General features: G+C 36.7%; 2 protein-coding genes across 5 annotated transcripts in view; one reads left to right on the top strand and one right to left on the bottom strand.

The window, feature by feature from the left end:
• Positions 1-3,754, top strand: part of eps8l2 (EPS8 signaling adaptor L2) — a 42,446-nt gene extending 38,692 nt beyond the window's left edge. For all 3 annotated transcript variants that reach the window (XM_066669378.1, XM_066669377.1, XM_066669376.1), the window contains one exon: positions 1,966-3,754. In XM_066669378.1, the coding sequence (XP_066525475.1) occupies positions 1,966-2,002 (37 nt within the window). In that variant the 3' untranslated portion in view covers positions 2,003-3,754. The remainder of the gene's footprint in view (positions 1-1,965) is intronic.
• A 150-nt stretch (positions 3,755-3,904) lies between these two features.
• fads2 (fatty acid desaturase 2) lies at positions 3,905-18,966 on the bottom strand. 2 transcript variants are annotated; one of them, XM_066669379.1, is made up of 13 exons: positions 18,816-18,966; positions 17,758-17,988; positions 17,026-17,136; positions 10,474-10,671; positions 9,271-9,372; positions 8,921-9,046; positions 8,182-8,242; positions 7,143-7,219; positions 6,920-7,017; positions 6,703-6,799; positions 6,090-6,169; positions 5,720-5,845; positions 3,905-3,998 (listed from the first exon to the last, which is right to left on the bottom strand). In XM_066669379.1, exons 2-13 carry the CDS (start codon positions 17,965-17,967, stop codon positions 3,947-3,949), a joined length of 1,338 nt encoding a protein of 445 aa, XP_066525476.1. In that variant the 5' UTR covers positions 17,968-17,988; positions 18,816-18,966; the 3' UTR covers positions 3,905-3,946. The 2 variants fall into 2 exon arrangements, with proteins under 2 accessions (XP_066525476.1, XP_066525477.1); XM_066669380.1 differs by having other exon boundaries at positions 17,758-17,983.
• Between the last annotated feature and the right edge of the window lie 100 nt (positions 18,967-19,066).

Below are 19,066 nucleotides of genomic sequence, written 5' to 3'. Positions count from 1 at the left end.
AAGATGCTACTGTTTTGTATTTCTTTTATTTACATTTTCCCTCATTTGTTATTTTTCAGTTTAATATCAAGATCTCATAAACTATGCTGACTGCAGAAAATAGTGGCCAGATTTCCCTGGCTAAATCTTAAAGTAACATCAACAATAAATTAACCAGTTCTGCAAGAGCCTGATTGGCTGTCACTAGTTTTATTCCATCTACTGTTCTGTAAACAATATGATTTTTCACTGATGTTCTGCATTTGTTGGATCTATAATGAAGGCAGAAATGTGCGGCTTATTATTTTGTTATATAAAAAGCCTTTTTCATCTTTTGCACTGTGATAGAAAACATGGCAGCGCACAGAAAGATCTGATTCTCTGGTGATATATTTTACTCTGCATGTGTCTGACTCCTCTATCAGGCAGTGTAAGTTAGGGGGCCCATGGAAAGACACTACAACATAATTAGGTTTATGGTCAAAAAACTATTATAAATGTTATAAAACATCTCCAAAATGATATACACTCCTAAAGAATTTAAAATGTATGAATCTTCAAAATAGGTCACCTATTTATATATTTAAATGTATGAATCTTCATATATATATATATATTTGTGAAGATTCATACATTTAAATATATAAATAGGTGACCTATTTTAGCTGATGACTTAACTGTCAATATATATGATTATTACATTAGCTCCATTAGCTACTTCTTAAGATCTTTAGTATTTTTAGTATATTGGAGTGTGATGGTTCAAGCTTATTCCTGATGCATTTAAATAACTAAAGATGCAGCCTGCAAAACACTTTTTACACAAATAATGAGAAAGTATATTTTAAATTTATAAGAGTGAAAATTGCACTGTAGATAAAATTAACCTAATCACAATAGCAAAGCGAAACTACCCAAGCCTGGTTTAGCCAATTGACCATTAGCCATATAGCAATTTTCACAGAGGTTTTTCTGGCATTTCAGAAACAGGAAAGCCGAAAATACATACCCTTGTCATTGGAAGGTCTGGAGAAGCTTTTTTGCTTCATATCAATGTCTTTGTTTACAATAATAACCAGTAATAAATTGTAAAATACGTTTATTACGTGCTTTTGAACATTTCTAAAACCAAGCAAGTAATATACACTTGATAAAGGAGCAGGGCACTGCTGGAACTAGATATTTATTACTGACTTACATTTCTATAAGGGTCCGACTGATAAAACTGTGCTGTAACAAATTCACAGCGTTGTTTATTTTGAGTAACACCTCGCTGTGGTGTTCTGACTTTAATAATCTGGAGATTTCACCCGTTTTCGTGTGAAGTTAAACAAAAAGCTGTGCAGATGTAGTTTACTCGTCAGAAGTCAGTAACGGTGAGATTTGTCCCTGTATTCGTGCCGTTATAGGAACAGACAAGATGACTTTCTGTTTGTTAAATATAGCGTAGAAAACAAAAGGCTGGATCACAGAAACATTCTCCAAACATAAAGGAAATACTATGATAAATATTACCATAACAACGTTAACTACATTTCTGTTCGAGGCTCCAGTAAAACACTGAGCTGCGGTGGATGGTGGAGCTACAGCGCTGAAGCGGAGCGAGTTTGTAGTGCAGCTCTCAACTCTCTGACACCTTGAAAATGCATGTTTTAGGTCCCAAAAAGAGTACTTGTCCAGGGTAAATAGGATATCTGGTCACCGCCGAACGGTTCCAAATTTAGTTCACGAACTGGAATGTGAAATATGGCTGAACTAACAACAGACGGTGTAGTTGCGCCACCTTAAGTTCTCTCTGTGAATACGGCTGAATTAACAGTTCCTACTCGCACATGCGTGTTTCAACATTAGGTGTCACTCAGTCATAGCGCATATGCCTCTTCTAGACCAGCCCTGCAGGCGGTGTGGGCTAGTGGTTTACCAATGATATAAAAACTTTTTCCAAAGTCTGATAAAGCAGTAATTTCCTTCCCTCTCTTTCTTTAGAAGAGCCAAGGGGACTCTGAGCTGCAGGAGATCATGAAGAAACAGATGAAGAAAATAGCCTCTGCAAGCCAACTGGAAAATTTTTAAAAGAAAAAAAATATTATACCCATAATAACAATAAATGTCAAAATCCTCAAAATAAGCCTAAAACCCTGCTTTATCATTACTGTAGCTCTTGCAATTGTCTTGTCATCTACACACATTACAAACATATACTAAGATCTTGTACACAATTAATTTGTATATTTATTCAGTTTTTAGAAAATGCTTTGTTTTAATTCTTCCACATACATTTTGTTCTTATGCTGAGAAAGTATGAAACTTCTGACTTTCTGCATTGTGTACATTCATTCATTGTCTGTAACAGCTTATCCAATTCAGGGTTATGGTGCATCTGGAGCCTACCCAGAATCACTGGGCGCAAGGCAGGAACACACCCTGGAGGGGGCACAAGTCCTTCACACGGCGACACACACTTATACTTTCACTCACTCACTCACACCTATGGACACTCTGAGTCGCCAATCAACCTACCAACATGTGTTTTTGGACCGTGGGAGGCAACAGGAGCACCCGGAGGAAACCCACATGGACACAAATAGAACACACCAAACTCCTCATCTGGAGTGGGGTTCAAACCCAAAACCCCAGGACCCTGGAGCTGTGTGAGAACAGTACTACCTGTTTGCGCCAGCGTGCTGCCGACATTGTGTTCACGTCTGTATAAAACATTACAATATGCCACAGTAAGAAAGGGAAAGAAATTCAAGCAAGGATAGAGAATGTGTTGTTGCATAGGATGATTGTTCTGTAATGGTGTAAAAGAACGATTGTATGTGTGGTTCATGAAAAGCCATTTTTTCATTTGGATTTATTAGAAATAATTCTAATAGAATCTTTGTTTGAAAAAGCAAGTGTTTTTATGTAAATAATGCCCCTAATCCTGTCTAAACATGCATGTTCAAGTGCTGATTTTTAGTCATGAAGAATGATGCAAGAACATAAAATTTAGTTGATAGATTCTTTATGAAATCTGAAGTTTTTTGTTTCTGTTCTTTGTCATTATAGACCTATAGAGCACAGCTTTTTAAACTGTTTAATTTTAGTCAGTGTTTTCCAGCATGAAGCTGAATATTTTGCTGGAATTTTAATTTGAGCTCTGAATACACATTCCAGAGCCCAGACTTAAGTATCACTGAATGTGTCTGAAATTACTTTGAAGGTGAGAAGCTAAATATTTTAGAGATGTGGAAAATAATATCCCTGCATTTTTCTTTGATAAATCAAAAGGAAGTGCTTTGAAAACAATGGAATCCCAAATAAACGTTTGATACATTAAATACAACTCAATCAGTTAAACTGGAAGTTAAATGAAGTGGGATCTATAATGTTTTATCGGCTCTGTATTTGATGACTGGTCAAAAGAGAAAAAAGACAAGACAAAGTTCATTTCTTATGAACAACACATCAAAATTTAATTGATAATTCTAGTAAACTTCTAGGTAAATCTGGCATGAAAATTCTTACATCAAAATTTTCTGATAGTCTTGTTTCAAACAAGTAATTTAGCAAAACTAAGACACCGGGAAGGTAGTATTGAAAAAGTATGAAAAATCTCTGAGTACAGCAATAACAGTAAAGTTCAGCATTTAAACAGCATTTGTGTCAAAGCTTTTTATGGCCTGATGTTGGCAAACAGCAAGGTCTGGTTAATATAAGATATGTGGTCCCAATCCATTTACAGATAAAGCACCACCAGCATACACAGCACAGGAGGAGAGACACTGGGGCAATCTGACAATAAACAAATAATAGTAACATAAATGAAAGTGAATTAAGGCTTCTTTGCTATAGATATTCCTACCGATCATTATATTAATGTCTTGGGATTGAAGGGGTTTTGATGATTTTGAATTAAATGATTGTGGAAACTTCTGTATTTGAACAGTCATTAACTACAGCATGGATAGGGGTGGGGGGGTTATTTATGGAGGTATGCATCCAGCCACAGCTCTCCAGACTTCCTCAAAGACCTGAAATTGAAACAAAAGAAAATTATTTACAGTAAGAAGAGGTAAATTATATATATATATATATATATATATATATATATATATATATATATATATATATATAAATAAATATATTATATAATATATTATTTCCAAAAATTACTACTCTAAATGTTCGTTTACTTCATGTTTCTGCAAAGAAACTAAATAAAAACACCAGGCTTTAAAATGACCTTCCTCACAATGAATTGACTTAGTGTTTAAGTATAACTTATTTTTAGAACCTTAGATTTGATTATTCGCTATATTTCCTTTTTAAAAAAACAAGGGCCTGTTTTATTTTTACAATCAATAGCCTTGGAATTTTACTGTATATACTGTATATTTACTGTATTATAATCCATTAACCCGTGTGTGTTGTTCGTGTATTTGTTGCTCACTCAATTGTCTTGTGGACCCAGACCATTGGGATTGTAAAACTATATAGCCATAACATGTTTTCTAAAAATACCTAACATGTGTTGACTTTATCTCAATTATAAGCAAAGAAAACATATGGTTAATAATAAAGACATGGGAGGAACAAATCATGCTGATCTTTAACAAGGTTTCTTATGGAAGGAAATCTGTCTCATCAGACTTTGAAATATTACCACCTTTGAATTTGTAGCACTGAATTTTTTTGCACTGAAATTATGCATCTGAATTTTGCTTTTGAATTTAAGTCTTCAGATGTACACCTCTGAAAATGTTGCTTCGAAATTATGCATCTGAATATAATTGCTCTTGAATAGAACTCGTGAAAAAAATCCAAGCTCAAAAAAATTCAAACAATATATTTCGAAATTCAGAAACCAAAATACAATTTACAAAAATTCAGATACACATCCGGGATACCAAGAATGAGCAATCGATTCATTAGGATTTTCTTCTCTTTCATATTTTTCTCTTCTTTCTTTTCTCTTTTTATATTAATAGTCTGTTATATTGTGTCTTTAATGAGCCTTTCAGATTTTTTAGACACTTTGAAAATAAGGAGATAATATCCACAGAAGGAAGCTAAATGTGTAGTTTTCCACGGTGTGGAAGTTGTGTTCGTATTTCGCCACCTAGCGGCGACAGAATGCAACTAGTGCAGCATTTAAGGTGAAACAGAAAATCCTAATGAATCAATTGCTCACCCTTAGTATCCCAGATGTGTATCTGAGTTTTTTGTAACTTGTATTTTGTTTTCTGAATTTCGTCTACCGAATTTGAGCAACTTCGAAATATATTGTTTGAATTTTTTTGAGCTTGAATTTTTTTTCATGAGTTCTATTCAAGAGCAATTATATTCAGATGCATAATTTTGAAGCAAAATATTCAGAGGTGGAAATCTGAAGACTTAAATTTAAAAGCAGCAAAATTCAGATGCATAGTTTCAGTGCAAAAAAAAATCAGTGTTACAAATTCAAAGGTGGTAATATTTCAAAGTCTGATGAGACAGATTTGCTTCCATAGTTTCTATCCTTACTGACTTTTTAAACATTGATTAATAGTCTCACAGACATGAACACCACACAGGGGGTAAATTTCTTCTAAAATGTGAATGCATTCTGTTTTTTTTTTTTTTATTATTGCCATAAAGATAGGTGCACCAAAAAGCAAGGCATGTTTTCCTTTAATCATCTTTTGCAAACCAACTGTTTTAATTTAATATTAATTATTATAATAATAAACATATTGTGAAGCACATTTTTTACCTGACAATGTCAGTCCAGGCCTCCCACAGACCTTTGATCTGATACCGAACTCCATACTTCTTACACAACTCCACCACCCGAGGAGCCGCACGGATGTAGTTGTGGCGAGGCATCATGGGAAACAGACTAAAGGGGACAAGGGCCATATAAGCATGATCATATAAATGCCAACTTAAATATACCACATTTTTATTGGCTGGACTGGTCAAACCCAATTAGAACCCAGTTTTGATTTTAAAAAGATTTCTTTCCCCCAATTTAAATTTTCAACAATTCTTTATTGAGGTTGTTACATGGCTGAGTTATAATTATTGCTGACATTTTGTTTTGTGCACACACAAACCCCAGCATAAAGAAATGTAACACTCACTGGTGCTCAATCTGGAAGTTGAGGTGCCCACTAAACCAGTCATTGAAGAACGACTGCTCAATGTTACAGGTGGCCTTCAGCTATGAAACAGATAATTAATTAGTTAGATAGCATTAATTGGTTACTGATATAGAAATGCACTGTACTTTCGTTTTAAACAAACCAGATATAGAATGAATGAATGAATGTTCAAGAATCACCTGGAAGATCCCATATTGAACATTTAAATGTTTATACCATAAAAAGAATCAGAAGAACTGACATGTTGTATGCATATAAACATTTTGGCCAAATGTGTGTGGATACTCTCATAGGAAGACATCAGACAGAGTATTCTGTAGGATTCAGTCTGGATTGTCAATAGCACTCCAACTCATCCAGGATCTGGAGGTGGTTCATGCCCATTTAGCTGACTCTTGCAACTGCCTTCCCATTTTTTTTGCAGTGTTTTTCTACATGGTTTAATCTGTGTGTGTGCAACTGAACAGCTGTGTCAGAAATATGTCTAGTTTATCGTAGTTCAATTCAGTACTTAGAATGAGTGTCTACATTTACAATTTTGTATATATATTTGAATACTTTGTTATTGTCTAGAGCATTTACTCCACTTTACCTGCATGCTGAGCCAGTCATCATTTTTATCATGATCAATGTCCATGGGGATGTGGTTCATCTGGGTGACCCACACAAACCAGTGACTCTCAATGAACCTGCAGATCACACCAGAAACACGTGCTACTTGAGATATTTAACTTCATTAGCATGATTGTGATACACTGGACTCTGATAATGTGAACTGTACTTAAGTGCAAAAAGTCATAAAATCTTACCTCACACAAGTGAGTAGCAGTATTGATCCAAAGAATCCATAATACGGAACATAACATGAGAAGAAGCGTACATAGTAGGACAGATACCACGCAAAGTCCTGAACAGAAAAAAAAGAGAAAAACAACAGTAAACACGGCTCCCCAGTCTTTTATCTACATACACATACTGATGACATCTTTACTAATGACACTAAAGGGAAAAAGGAGATCTACTGGAACTCACCACCCAGTCCCTTCGTTGTATCATCGTCTGCAGAATGTGCATGTTGAAGTAAACTGGGATGAGCAGAGGGGGACCAACTGAGACAGAGAGAGAGAGAGAGAGAGAGAGAGAGAGAAAGGAGATATTAGAACAGAGGTTCAGTTCTAAAAATTATGCTGTACTACAGTCATAGACCACTTCATTAATTTAAGAAAAATCACTGTTAATTACGGAGCTCCACTGGTGACATAGTTCATAATAAATAAGAGCAAACAAATGACATAAAGCATGAAAACTACTTCATAAATTGTTGTATACTTCATAAATTTATGTCTCATTAAAACCCCAAATCCATTCAGAACCAGGGTTTTGCTAGTTTAAAGTACTCTACTTTTTAAGTTCTGTTTATCAAATGCTGATCATTTGAGTGGTCTAACAGGATTTGCAGGGTATTTAGGTGTTTAATTTACCATGTTTTAATTATTTTTTTTTACCTCAAGTTTTGATAACTTTGGTACTTAAAACATACTTAATGACAGTTTTGACTCAAAACTGATGAGTGTCTTCTGATTTTTGCACAGTGATATTGATTATATTGGTTAATATATTTTGACCAATATAGAGACTATATTGACAAAAGCATTGGGACTGATTGGACATAGTCCTTAATAATTAGAATTTATGAGAATTCAATTTGTAAAATGTCAATCAACAAGCATTTTAGAACCACAGCAAGTCAGCCATCATTTGGCAGACCACATAAGCGGGTTTTGAGGCAGACACTGCGTAAAACACTCTGCTGAATCAATAATTACAGAGTTCCAAACATCCTCTGGCATTAACAATGGTAAAAACCTGTGTACCATGAGCTTCATGACATGGGTTTCCATAGCTGATTTTATAGCTGCAAATGGTGCATCAATTCCATATTAATTTCTCTAGATTTAGGAGATTTCATAAAAACCTGGTAGGTGTAATGCCTTTGTGTCCCAAATTCTTTTGTCCATATAATGTACAATTGTAAGGGTCTGTAAACTGCAAAAGCAAATGGCTGGCTTACCCAGAAAGAAGTACTTGTGCTGATGGTTGTATGGCATGTGCTTCAACTTTTTAATCCCATACTGGAAGGAGAAGAGAAAGAGGAAGAGGAAGAAGGGAGTAGAATGTAATATCATTTTTACATCCAAAGGTATTTCTCCCAGTGTCCGGGTGGGTTTCATCCGGATGCTCCGGTTTCCCCCCACGGTGCAAAAACACACACTGGTAGGTGGAATGACAATTCAAAAGTGCCCATAGGTGTGAGTGTGTGAGTCAATGTATGAGTGTGTGAAGGACTGGCGCCCCCTCCAGGGTGTGTTCCTGCATGCGTCCAGTGATTCTGGGTAGGCTCCGGACCCACAGTGACCCTGAACTGGATAAGCGGTTACAGACAACGTATGAATCTATATAAATAATAATGTATAAAACCATAAGAATTTAATACAAATGTTGTTAATGCAAAAAATTTTCCTTACATTGTTGAATAGTTCTGTGATTAAAAACATGTATACAGTTCTGAGGTTACCTTTACAAAATCACTCAATGCAGCAATATGTAAGACACCCTGTGTTATTGAGTTAAATCCATGAAAAACATCCTTATGGAGAATGTTGTTAAACGTGAGTGAGTGAGTGAGTGAGTGAGGTCACTGATGTGATCTGCATCTAATGAAAAATTTACACTAATATTACAAATAGAACACTTTTACTAAAAGTTTAGGCGGCTGAGATTAATCACATAAATGATTTTAGTGCGTTTACCTCCACAGGCTGTACATTCCCCAGTACAAGAATCTTCAGCATATTAATGTCTGGGTCTTTATGTAACACATTGGGCTTAGCATGGTGTTGAAAATGACGATGATTCCACCAGTTTGCAGAGGCCCCCTAAACAACACACACACACATCCAAGTTTGTACACTAGGTAAATTGTGTGATAAAGTCTTACCTGCTGGATTTACACAGCAATCATATGTTTTTATCTTAATTCAGTTTGTTAGCTTATTGTGCATTACCTGCATAGAAACTATTCTCAAGTTATATAATGGAAGCTTGGTCCTGGGCATTTAGGGTTTAAAACATATTAAAATATTGTAAACTAATGGAATACCTTCAGGTGTCCGATGACAAATTTGTGCACTACATGATCCCAACCAGACCTTTTGAAGACAGACAGGTGACCAAAGTCATGCTGCAGCCAGCCAGCCTGAGACTGTACCAGAGAGGGTAAAAAAGAACTTTCAGCTTTACAAAATGTAGAGATATGCCTGCACATTATTTTAGAAGAATAATCAGCCATTTACTCCAGTGATTCATCATGATATCACTCAATATACTCACACCTAGTGTTGTGAATGTGTCAGTGTACGGCTGTGCCATATCGTACTGCGCACAATATTATTGCAAAGTTTTTTTAAACTATAAAAAATCAATATTGTGATAATTGTGATATTCTAACTTGTTTAAGTAATGACATCATGCTGTTATACATAAGATTGCATACATTCATTACGTGAGTGATTTAGGCACAAAGACAGGTGCAGAGGAAATTTTCACTGAGTTCAAAGAATTTGCTCCAAAAGAGGAGGGACTTCAGTTGTGTGGAGGTGGTTTGGATATAAAATATCCGATGTACAACAAAACACTGTAGATATAAAATATGTAAGAAGCCTGTAACAAAAAAAAACAGGCACCCAGTTGAGTACGTGGAAAGTAAAAAATGCCACAAGTAGAGTTCAACAGACAATGTGACCTCTAACCCCAGCAGACAGACCACATTCACTCAGCTGAGCAACTATTCTGTATATTTTTTATACAGTGTCAGAATCAGTGTTAGATTTATACAAATTATTACATTATTCAATATGATTTAAATATGAATATGTAATGAAATATACTGTTAATTTAATATAATTAATAATAATATTTTTTTGCAGCAGCAGTGATCTTGAAATTAAAAAAATATATTTTTCAGTGTTTTTTTCATATCGCCAAAATACCCTGAAATATTGTGATGTTATTTTAGAGCCATATCGCCCACCCCTATGTTAGAGATCCTGTACTAAACCTATTTTAAACAAATATGCTCCCATATGGGGTTACCTGGTATACTAAGCATGAATTGGTTCATTCAGAGACTTCAAAAGAGTGTGATTTTTCATCTCAAATTACATCTTACAGAAAACATGAAAAAAAGCCATAGTAGTCTTATAAATATTGTTAGCAACTCTTGTACACATGGTGATCAAAAATTACATTTAAAATTATTTATTTCAATATAACCTTATGAGCCCAGTTTGACCCCACCTCCTACCTGTGCAGTGGCCAGTATGAAAGTGCAAAGAATTGTGTTAATCCAGCCACTGCCAAAGCTCAACAGCAGATAAAGAGGCAAGGCCTCTAAGAGCAGAATGTGTCCGAGGTGCAGGATGAAGAACAGTGGATTAGTGCGGAATAAACCCTCTGCTTCAAACTGTTCTCGCAAGGCCCGGAAATCCTCCACTATTGCAGCCTGAGAGCCAGAGAGAGAGAGAGAGAGAGAGAGAGAGAGAGAGAGAGAGAGAGGGGGGGGGGGGGGGGGGGGCATGAAAGATAGAATCAGACAGATGAAAGAGAAAGAAAAAAACTTGCAGGGAAAAGAATGGAGGCTCATTTTAATTTGCATTGGAATGTCTGTGAACAACAGTCTGGAAAAAAGAGACCGAGGTCACACTAACTGGGCCAAAACGTAGTATCACGCTATATACAACAGGTGGCAGCAGATACAGACATGGTACTGTGCAAATAGCCAAGCAAGGACCTGGGTGGCCTTCAGTAACTTTAGCAGGAGTCACGTGTGTCATGCTTAGAGCTCAGATAAACTTTTATACCACTGACTCAGCGTCTTCACTATGTACATGCCAGGCAGTAAGCTGCACATTGTAACTGTAGCAAAACAGGTTTTTGTAGAGATTAATTCCTCTACTCTGGTCCCCAGACTGTTCAGATGTTAAGAAAACAAGCTCAAAATACTTTGTTCCTGTTGAAGTATTCCCAGTGGAAGTTGGCATTTTCCATCTGATGGTAAAAGGGAGGAAGGGCTTCCAAAAGGGGCCAAGCAAGTGTTGGTGCTCTATAAAATGGGACTCTAATGGGTCACTATTTGCATGAGCCAAGACTAAAAATGTATGGTAACATTAAACACAGACAAAAAAAGACTGATTTAAGACAGCTATTCTGGCACCAAACCTTTGAGCATGCCACAACTCTATCAAAACGCATGATGCATTCAGACATTGGAAGTGTCTGTGACTGTGAAACTGCTTGAAAAGTCGTTTGGTGTAAGGCTGCCATGAGGCTCAACATGATGTTCTGAACTATGCTCTTCCAGTTTTTACAACCTTCAGTGGAAATAAGTAGAAACAAACAATATGTACTTGTTAATAATTCTGATATTAACTCCTTTAAATTAACATTCACTGAAGGTTGATTTTACTTTATTTACAGTGATGAGAAAAAGTTAGGACATCCCATGAAAATCTTCGTCTTTCTGATATTTAAACATATGCACGTTTGAGCATAATTTGAAAAGTAGAGAGATGGAGCTTATATAACTAAACAAATCAAACTGATGAAATCACTTTTGAATATAAGTTGTAAAATTTAATGAACAGAAATATACATTTCTTGTGACAAAGTAGTTAGGACACCCTATGCCCTAGTAGCTGGTATTTCCCCCTTTGGCTGAAATAACCTTTTTTACATCCCTTCCCAGACTCATACATTTATAAACTTCTTTCTGCAGGCCTCTTTATATCTCGGCATGATGATACCACTCACTTTAACAACCAAGAGCAATTCAAACTAATGTCTGAAGTTTAAATAAGACAGCCTTCTCTAATGTCTTCTTTAACAATGGTCTAATCATTTGCAGTTGACGTGGGGCACCTGATTATAAATAGAGACATTTTAAATAGTAATAAATATAGGGGTATCCTAACTTTTTCCTCACGACAAATGTAATTTTTTTAGAACTTATGTTTAAAAGTAATTTCTTTTTTAAAGTTTTATTTGTTAAGTTATATAAGCTCCATCTCTCAGTCAATACTATTCAAATGAAGCTCAAATGTTCATATTTATTTACATGAAACGCACTATGCTTCACCAGATTTCTTTTTCGAAATTTCTCTTACTACAGGCTGGGACTAGCAGCCTTGCTCATGGACTGACTGATGCTTGTGCTGCTGATTTAGCCCAATTATCTCTCCTGAGCCCTACAGAGCACAACTACACAAGAACTTACATCCTAACCTGCTGCCTTTATTCCAAGCTTTGAAATTCTATATATACTGCAAACGTTGGAGAAACCCAGACTTGACCCTCTGTTTTATGGTCTATATTTTAAAATGCCACAGCTAAGGAGGCACTGAAAAGAGTGTACAAGAGTCTGAGTGCTGTCACCAGCACATTTTCACACAACCAGCAAAATATAGAGTCCCACACTGCCAAGCTAACAACCTCTATCATGATTCTCCTCCCAGGAACTCAGACAGCCTTCACATAAAGATGTGAAACAGCTCTAGGCTGAGCGCAGAATATCTTCCCTCCACCCTCCCACCAGCATTCCCAGCACTTTCATACAGCTACCAAAAGGGCTTAATAGTTGGACAAATGGCTGTTCAATTTGAAACAAGCCCAGCAAAAAATCACTATATAATTAATATCCATAGGCTCGCTGAAGGGTTAATTACAGATGATCTGTAGTACACAGTAAAAAAAAAATCAGATTTACAGTGACTTACAGGCAGTTCAGCTACCAGTAAAATACTGTTATCACAGAGTATTGTACTGTACAACATTTTACAATAATTTATTGAAATTCTTCAACATTAAAGTCACATTAAGCACTGGCAGTGATTTCTACCAGTGACTGAGACCCAGTTTAACCCAGCATAACTGACCCAACTTAAGCTTCACACTACAGATACCGTAGCTATAGCTCAAACCACAACTGCAACTACTGAGCAGATTATATACAGACTGGGGAACTCACACTATAGATGAGTTATAGATAAAAGAAAAACATCAGTCAGATACTAAAAGACTGGGTATAATACACTACATGACTCCAACCCCCTGCTCAAAGGAGTCAAACTCATACCTAGAGATGCAGATGCAAACACTAACTTACAAGAACTGTTAGTGTTTGCACTGCAATTTGTGCAGAATAATAATAGTAAAACAATAATAATAATAACAAAAATAAACAAATACATATAGAAATATAGGTGAGCAGAATAGCATATATTGCGGATTATGTTCCACCTTAACTGGTTCAAAAGTATCTGACATGCAGCAGTAGCTAACTCCAAAATGTTGTTGCTGCATCATTTTGGGCAGAACAAAACATTAGTATACAGTTTAAATAAAGACTGTAAGGGCTGGTGTAGCCTACTGTGTAATTTCTGTTACTGATAATTCTGGTTACAGCCAGGTACATGTGTATGTAGCAGTACGTAACGTCTTGTAGATTTGCATGGTTTATCATTTTACACTGTCATGGTTCTGTGTAATATTGATAAGTGGAAGACAGGGCTAGTATGAGGCAGAGGTTGAGGATGACCTCAGATGAGATTGATATACACTTTGCTTTATAACTCAGGCTAATGCCACAACTCAGTTAGCACAGCACACAGACACATTGCTGGTTTTAAGTATATACTTCCTGTGTTTATTTTTGTGCTCTGTTTTCACTGGCTGTTGATGGGACCTTTTCAGACTTGGTGGACACTTTATACTATGAGGTTATTTCCGCAGTAAGGTAAAAAAAAAATCAACTGTTTTACATGCTCTGACTGTTCTGAAACGGTCAACTCCAACTCCAAAAATCAGAACAAAAGAAGTCCCACTCTTCTTTCGTTCACCTTCTAAAGCCATCATCGTTTGTACTGCAAAGTAAGCTAACTTTAGGTATATTGTCTGGGGCTAGTATTATTAGTTTTATAATCTGTGTGTACTATAGGGGGTAGGGCACTATTTGGGACAGAGCGTGCTGTACATTTGACGCCAGTAAGGAAAGTAATACAGTGCTTGGACCTTTTCCTGCTTGGGTTCCCATCCCTCAAAGTGAGTTTTTTTCAGAGGGGGACATATTGGTCCCTCAGGTTCTTCCATCTCTTCATAAACTCTGAGACATCCAAATCAACATTTGTAACATTTTTTACCTACCTCATGCCTGACCACAACAGCTACACATGTTCTACTGTCTGGCTTCATACAGCCTCTGTTAGTCAAATATTCTCTTAATCCATCTTTTGTTCCTATATTTCTTTCCCCTTCTTTCTCCCTCCCCTGCCTTCAGTGATGAGTGTGGAGTCTCCTTACCGTGGTGCAGGGCGTGTGCTTGGGGGTGGGCAGTTGAGGAGGTGTGATTAAAGCAGCTCTAGACAGGCAGGTAAGCCATCCATTCATTTTGGTCTAATTATTCTATTACTTATCTAGCTACTCACTAGATTTATGCAGGCTGCATCTGGGCCATTATATCAATCCAATACATTTTTTAGAACATGTTTTACAGCTAGTGTTATCCCAAAACAGCTTTACAAAGACAATTGAGTGTAACAATTCTCTTTATGGCACCTCCTGAAAAATATCTTAATTTTGTTGCTGGCCATATATCTAAAGGACACTGGTTGAGTAGATTCAGATACACAGTCCTGTATCTGAAAACGTGCTCCACATTTTTGATGTCCACATGGGCCTAAGGCATTATTGGGGTCCTTTCCTATGTCAGACTGTGTGGTCTACTGATATTCCTCATTCTCTATTGCTTACTAGGCAGCTATCATTCCCTTGGGTCTGCATCAGCTTATTCGGTTTCAGCAATGACTGTACAGTTTACGTCAGTTTCAGCAAGAAACAAACATACCATGTTGACGAGTTACACATCAAGGCATGGAAAATATTTTGTTTTTGCCATTGAATCTATGAGGTTCATTCAAACTGGGAAGTTTGGGAACTGTTTAATACTATGATATTAGTAGCAAGCAGCCTAGATACTGATCTTGGAACACACAAACCTGCTGGAATTACGTGATTTTCATGTTTCTTGGTGTTACTGCACATTACTTCAGCTGGACAACATGGCTATGTTTAATACATAATTTACAAATATATGCATTCTTGTTTTATTACCCATAATGCCAGCAGAGGGTCTCATTTTGGAAGAGTAAAACCCATTCTTGCAACAGGAGGTGCCCGTTCAATTAGGAAAAATGTCACAGCTTCTGCAAATTTGATATGCAGCACAGAGCTGAATCACTGCCGTCTGGATCCTTTTGTTGAACCCATCTGGCCTGCTGAGTCTGGATGTTCAACTGGCAGCATCAGCTCTTTTACACATTGCCCCCATTTCCTATCAACCTGGAAATGTTACACAGAGTTCAGTATTGAAACTGTGCCTAACTGGAAGCTCTGAGGGAATTATCATGGCAGCTCTTGCTAAAGACCTTTGGTAACACCTGTGAAGTCAAGCTATGTACCTGCACCAGGTCATAACCACAGGCGGCCAGGGCCAAATGACACTGATTGATTGTGTACTAAAAACCAGAGGACTTTCCGAAAAGTGCAGTATACTAAAGGGCCAAATGTATGTGGTTATCTTTTAAACTCATGTTTTTAGATATAGATGTTGCCTTTGCTGCAGTGACACATTCAACACTTCTGGAAAGGATATACACTAGATGCTCAAACATTCCAATGAGAATCTGATAGCTTTCAGCCACAAAAGTATCAGCAAAATTAGGAACTGATGTAGGATTATTAGTCTTAAATCCCAATGGGCACTCACTCCAATTGATCCCAAAAGGTATCAGATGGCACACCAATTCTGCAGGGGACACAGTTCCACTGCTGCACAACCCTGTGCTAGAACACTCTATTCCACCTTATCTCCAATTGGCCTTTAGTCATGTTGATTTCAGGGTAAAAACCTTAGGTTTCTGCTTAAAACTTAAATTCATAACCATCTATTTATGTGTATTCTGTTTGTGCTCACACTGTTGTTCACCAAAATGTTTCCCTAATCCCGTATTAGTATTGTGCCACATAGTGAGGCACTATTTAGTTCACTAAACAGTGCTAAGAAACACAACTCAATGCTGACACTTCCAATGTGTGTTGCTTAGTAGCAGAGAAGCTCACAATGCATCCTGGTCCAAATTTAGCTCATGTTTTGAGCTCCAATATTTAGTATAAATTACAAGTGCATTGTAGGAGATTGTAGTGCCTTCATAGCTCACACTCAATTTCGGGTTTAGGATTCAGATACTCAGCAAGAAACGGCAATGCACTCAATAGTGCCCTAAAATGTAAATAGGGAGCCATTTTTGACACAGCCAAAGATCATATGTTTGCAGATTATTTTGAATTATATACAATAGAACAGTATATTTTATACTCAATTATTTTTACATATCAATGCTACTACAACTTCAGTTTCCAAATATATATATAAGTATAGTATGTGTATAGTATAAGTATGGTATGCTATAAACAAAGACAAACTGAAAATTATAATTTTTTAAAAATAAATTACTGCTAACAAATAATTAGAAAATATTCCTTCTTACGGAATAACATTTCATGGGTCCATAAAAAATAAAAATGTCAAATGAAACATCTTATGCTGCCCTCTTGTATGATGCAATCTGTAAGATATAGGTTATCATCTGTTAAAAATAACAGTATTTAATAAGACAATTGAAGGATTCTATATATCTAAATGCTTGTTTATATCAGTGATGAAGACATGTCTACAGCAAAACTACACTGTTGTTTTGTTAAATGTTTCTATGAACAGAGGCTCTGAGTACAGATCCAGACTTACGTTTTTCTTGCGGTCCTGACTGGGTTCAGTAGAAGCCAACTCTCCAATGAGCAGCGGCTTCAGAAACTTCCTTACATACTTCTGATCAGGATGAAACGCTGCGAATGCTTCCTGTAGAAAGTCATCTTTTGATTAATAAACTTTCGTTAGTACTGGATGTGTTTTTTCCTGAGGACATTTTATTTGAGAGCTTATAGTAATATTCATAGTTTTAATTTATATCCTGATAGCCTGTGTTTTGAAAGTATATAGACAGAACACAATGTACAATATACTACAGTATCTTAACACATCTTATTTATTTGTTTGTTAGTTTAAAACTTGTACAATGGCCAAGACTGTTCCCACACTGTCTTAGTAATTTAAAGCCTAGCATCCGTTTTCTTAATAAGGGATGTCATCCATTGGGCTTCTTTAAGAGAATTTGCAAGAATATGTTGTTCATCCAGTTTTGGAAGTGCTGTATGTAAGCTGTACAGTACAGAAAGTGATTATCTATGTTTGTTTGATCAAATCTACATAATGCATATGTGATTAGTGCATTACCACTGTGTCCTCGCCAAGGTGTTATTTTTTGTTTTCATATTGATTTATAAAGCATAATGTAGCAATATAATCGCAAAAACCCAGTGATTACTTCCCAGTGGTAAAATAAACACTGTGCATGGTCAGGACCTGCGTACCAATATAACACTAAAACACTCTTCTCCTGTGAGTGTGTTGAATTGTTACCGTTGCATCCTCTCCAGCATAGTGACCGATAACTCTGCGCCCTCCAGGATGCCTGTTAACCCAGTTGCTGATATTGTACACCTTCCTCTCCACCACCACCCACTGGTCTCCACGACGATTGTGTTTCTGCACCTCCTCCCAACTGTACTGTGCAAATGCTCCTCTCCCGTCAGTGGAGACCTCTGATGTCTGATGAGAGCCCCCTCCCATTATAACTTAGTGGGCTCTGTCCTAAATCAAACCAGGAGTGACAGAGTTGTGAGTGTATGTATCCATTCTGTTGTCTACATGGTTAGCTACATATTTTCTGACTTTTATTTTGTGGTTGTTGATCTTTTATCTTAAAAGACCAAACCTGTGTCCCTGTAAATGGTGACAGGCCTATTCTCAATTAAGATAGGTCAAGATAAAATGTAAATTAATTTTTGGTGGTTGCTGAATTACAGTTACATTTTTTGGCAAAAATAAACCATAAAAAAATATATTAAAACCACAAGTGATTTTAATAATAGTGAAAGGAAAAACAAAATACCATATAACCATATATGCTGTTTACTAAATTGATGCCTGGCCTGTGTAGCTGGTTTGTTTGTTAATTAATTTATTTATTTTTGCACCGTCACTGAGGGGGTATTAACTAGAACGGGCAGTTAATGTTCTAGGTTTTTTCATTAAAACAGGCCAAAGGGCTGCGCCATCATTCTGTGTATTTCCCACTAGAACAGATATAAAGCTCCAGCTAACGATGGGGGGTCCTTTGTGTTCAGGATTTTAGCGTTCACAAGCTGCTTCTAGCTGAACGGTGCTGTTTCTGGTGTACAGAGTGCTTCTCCGTTTTAGACTGGTTAAGAATGTGGCTAGACTTAAATTAATACTTAAATTAAGACTTAAATTAATAAATGTATACATAAAATATTCAGTTTGAATTAGCATTTGTTTTTATATTTTTATGCAGTAAATGACTGAATGAACTTCATACTGACATAAAGTTAAATGATCACTCATTTTTAATTTCAGAAGTAAATAAAAAGGTTGAATATATTGAGATGTAAACTCACCTTTTCTCCGCACGATGCAGCTTCACATAAACCTGCGCTCGAGCCTCTCTGACTCCGTGTGTGTGTGTGTATTTGTGTGTGCGCGCGCGCGCTCTCTGTACTCTGTGATGAGAGTGTGTGAACCCGTTAGCGTTGCTCGCGCTCGTTCATATTCGGAATCATGGACTCTAACGGGAGCGCGCTCTCTCCTGAGTTCCACTCCGATCATTCGAGTGATTCTCGACCAATCAGCGCCCGCGCTCGACAACCTT

Source organism: Hoplias malabaricus, chromosome 4 (genome assembly GCF_029633855.1).
Source record: "Hoplias malabaricus isolate fHopMal1 chromosome 4, fHopMal1.hap1, whole genome shotgun sequence".
Lineage (NCBI taxonomy): Eukaryota > Metazoa > Chordata > Actinopteri > Characiformes > Erythrinidae > Hoplias > Hoplias malabaricus.
This window is presented reverse-complemented; position numbering and strand designations above follow the sequence as displayed.

Bases quoted from the DNA above. Each gene is read 5' to 3' on its own strand.
- fads2 (XM_066669379.1), bottom strand. From the start codon at position 17,967: ATGGGAGGGGGCTCTCATCAGACATCAGAGGTCTCCACTGACGGGAGA. The intron at 9,373-10,473 runs GTAGGAGGTGGG...TCTCTGGTACAG, and splicing joins TCATACTGGCCACTGCACAG to TCTCAGGCTGGCTGGCTGCA. The intron at 7,018-7,142 runs GTGAGTTCCAGT...TTTTCTGTTCAG, and splicing joins TACAACGAAGGGACTGGGTG to GACTTTGCGTGGTATCTGTC.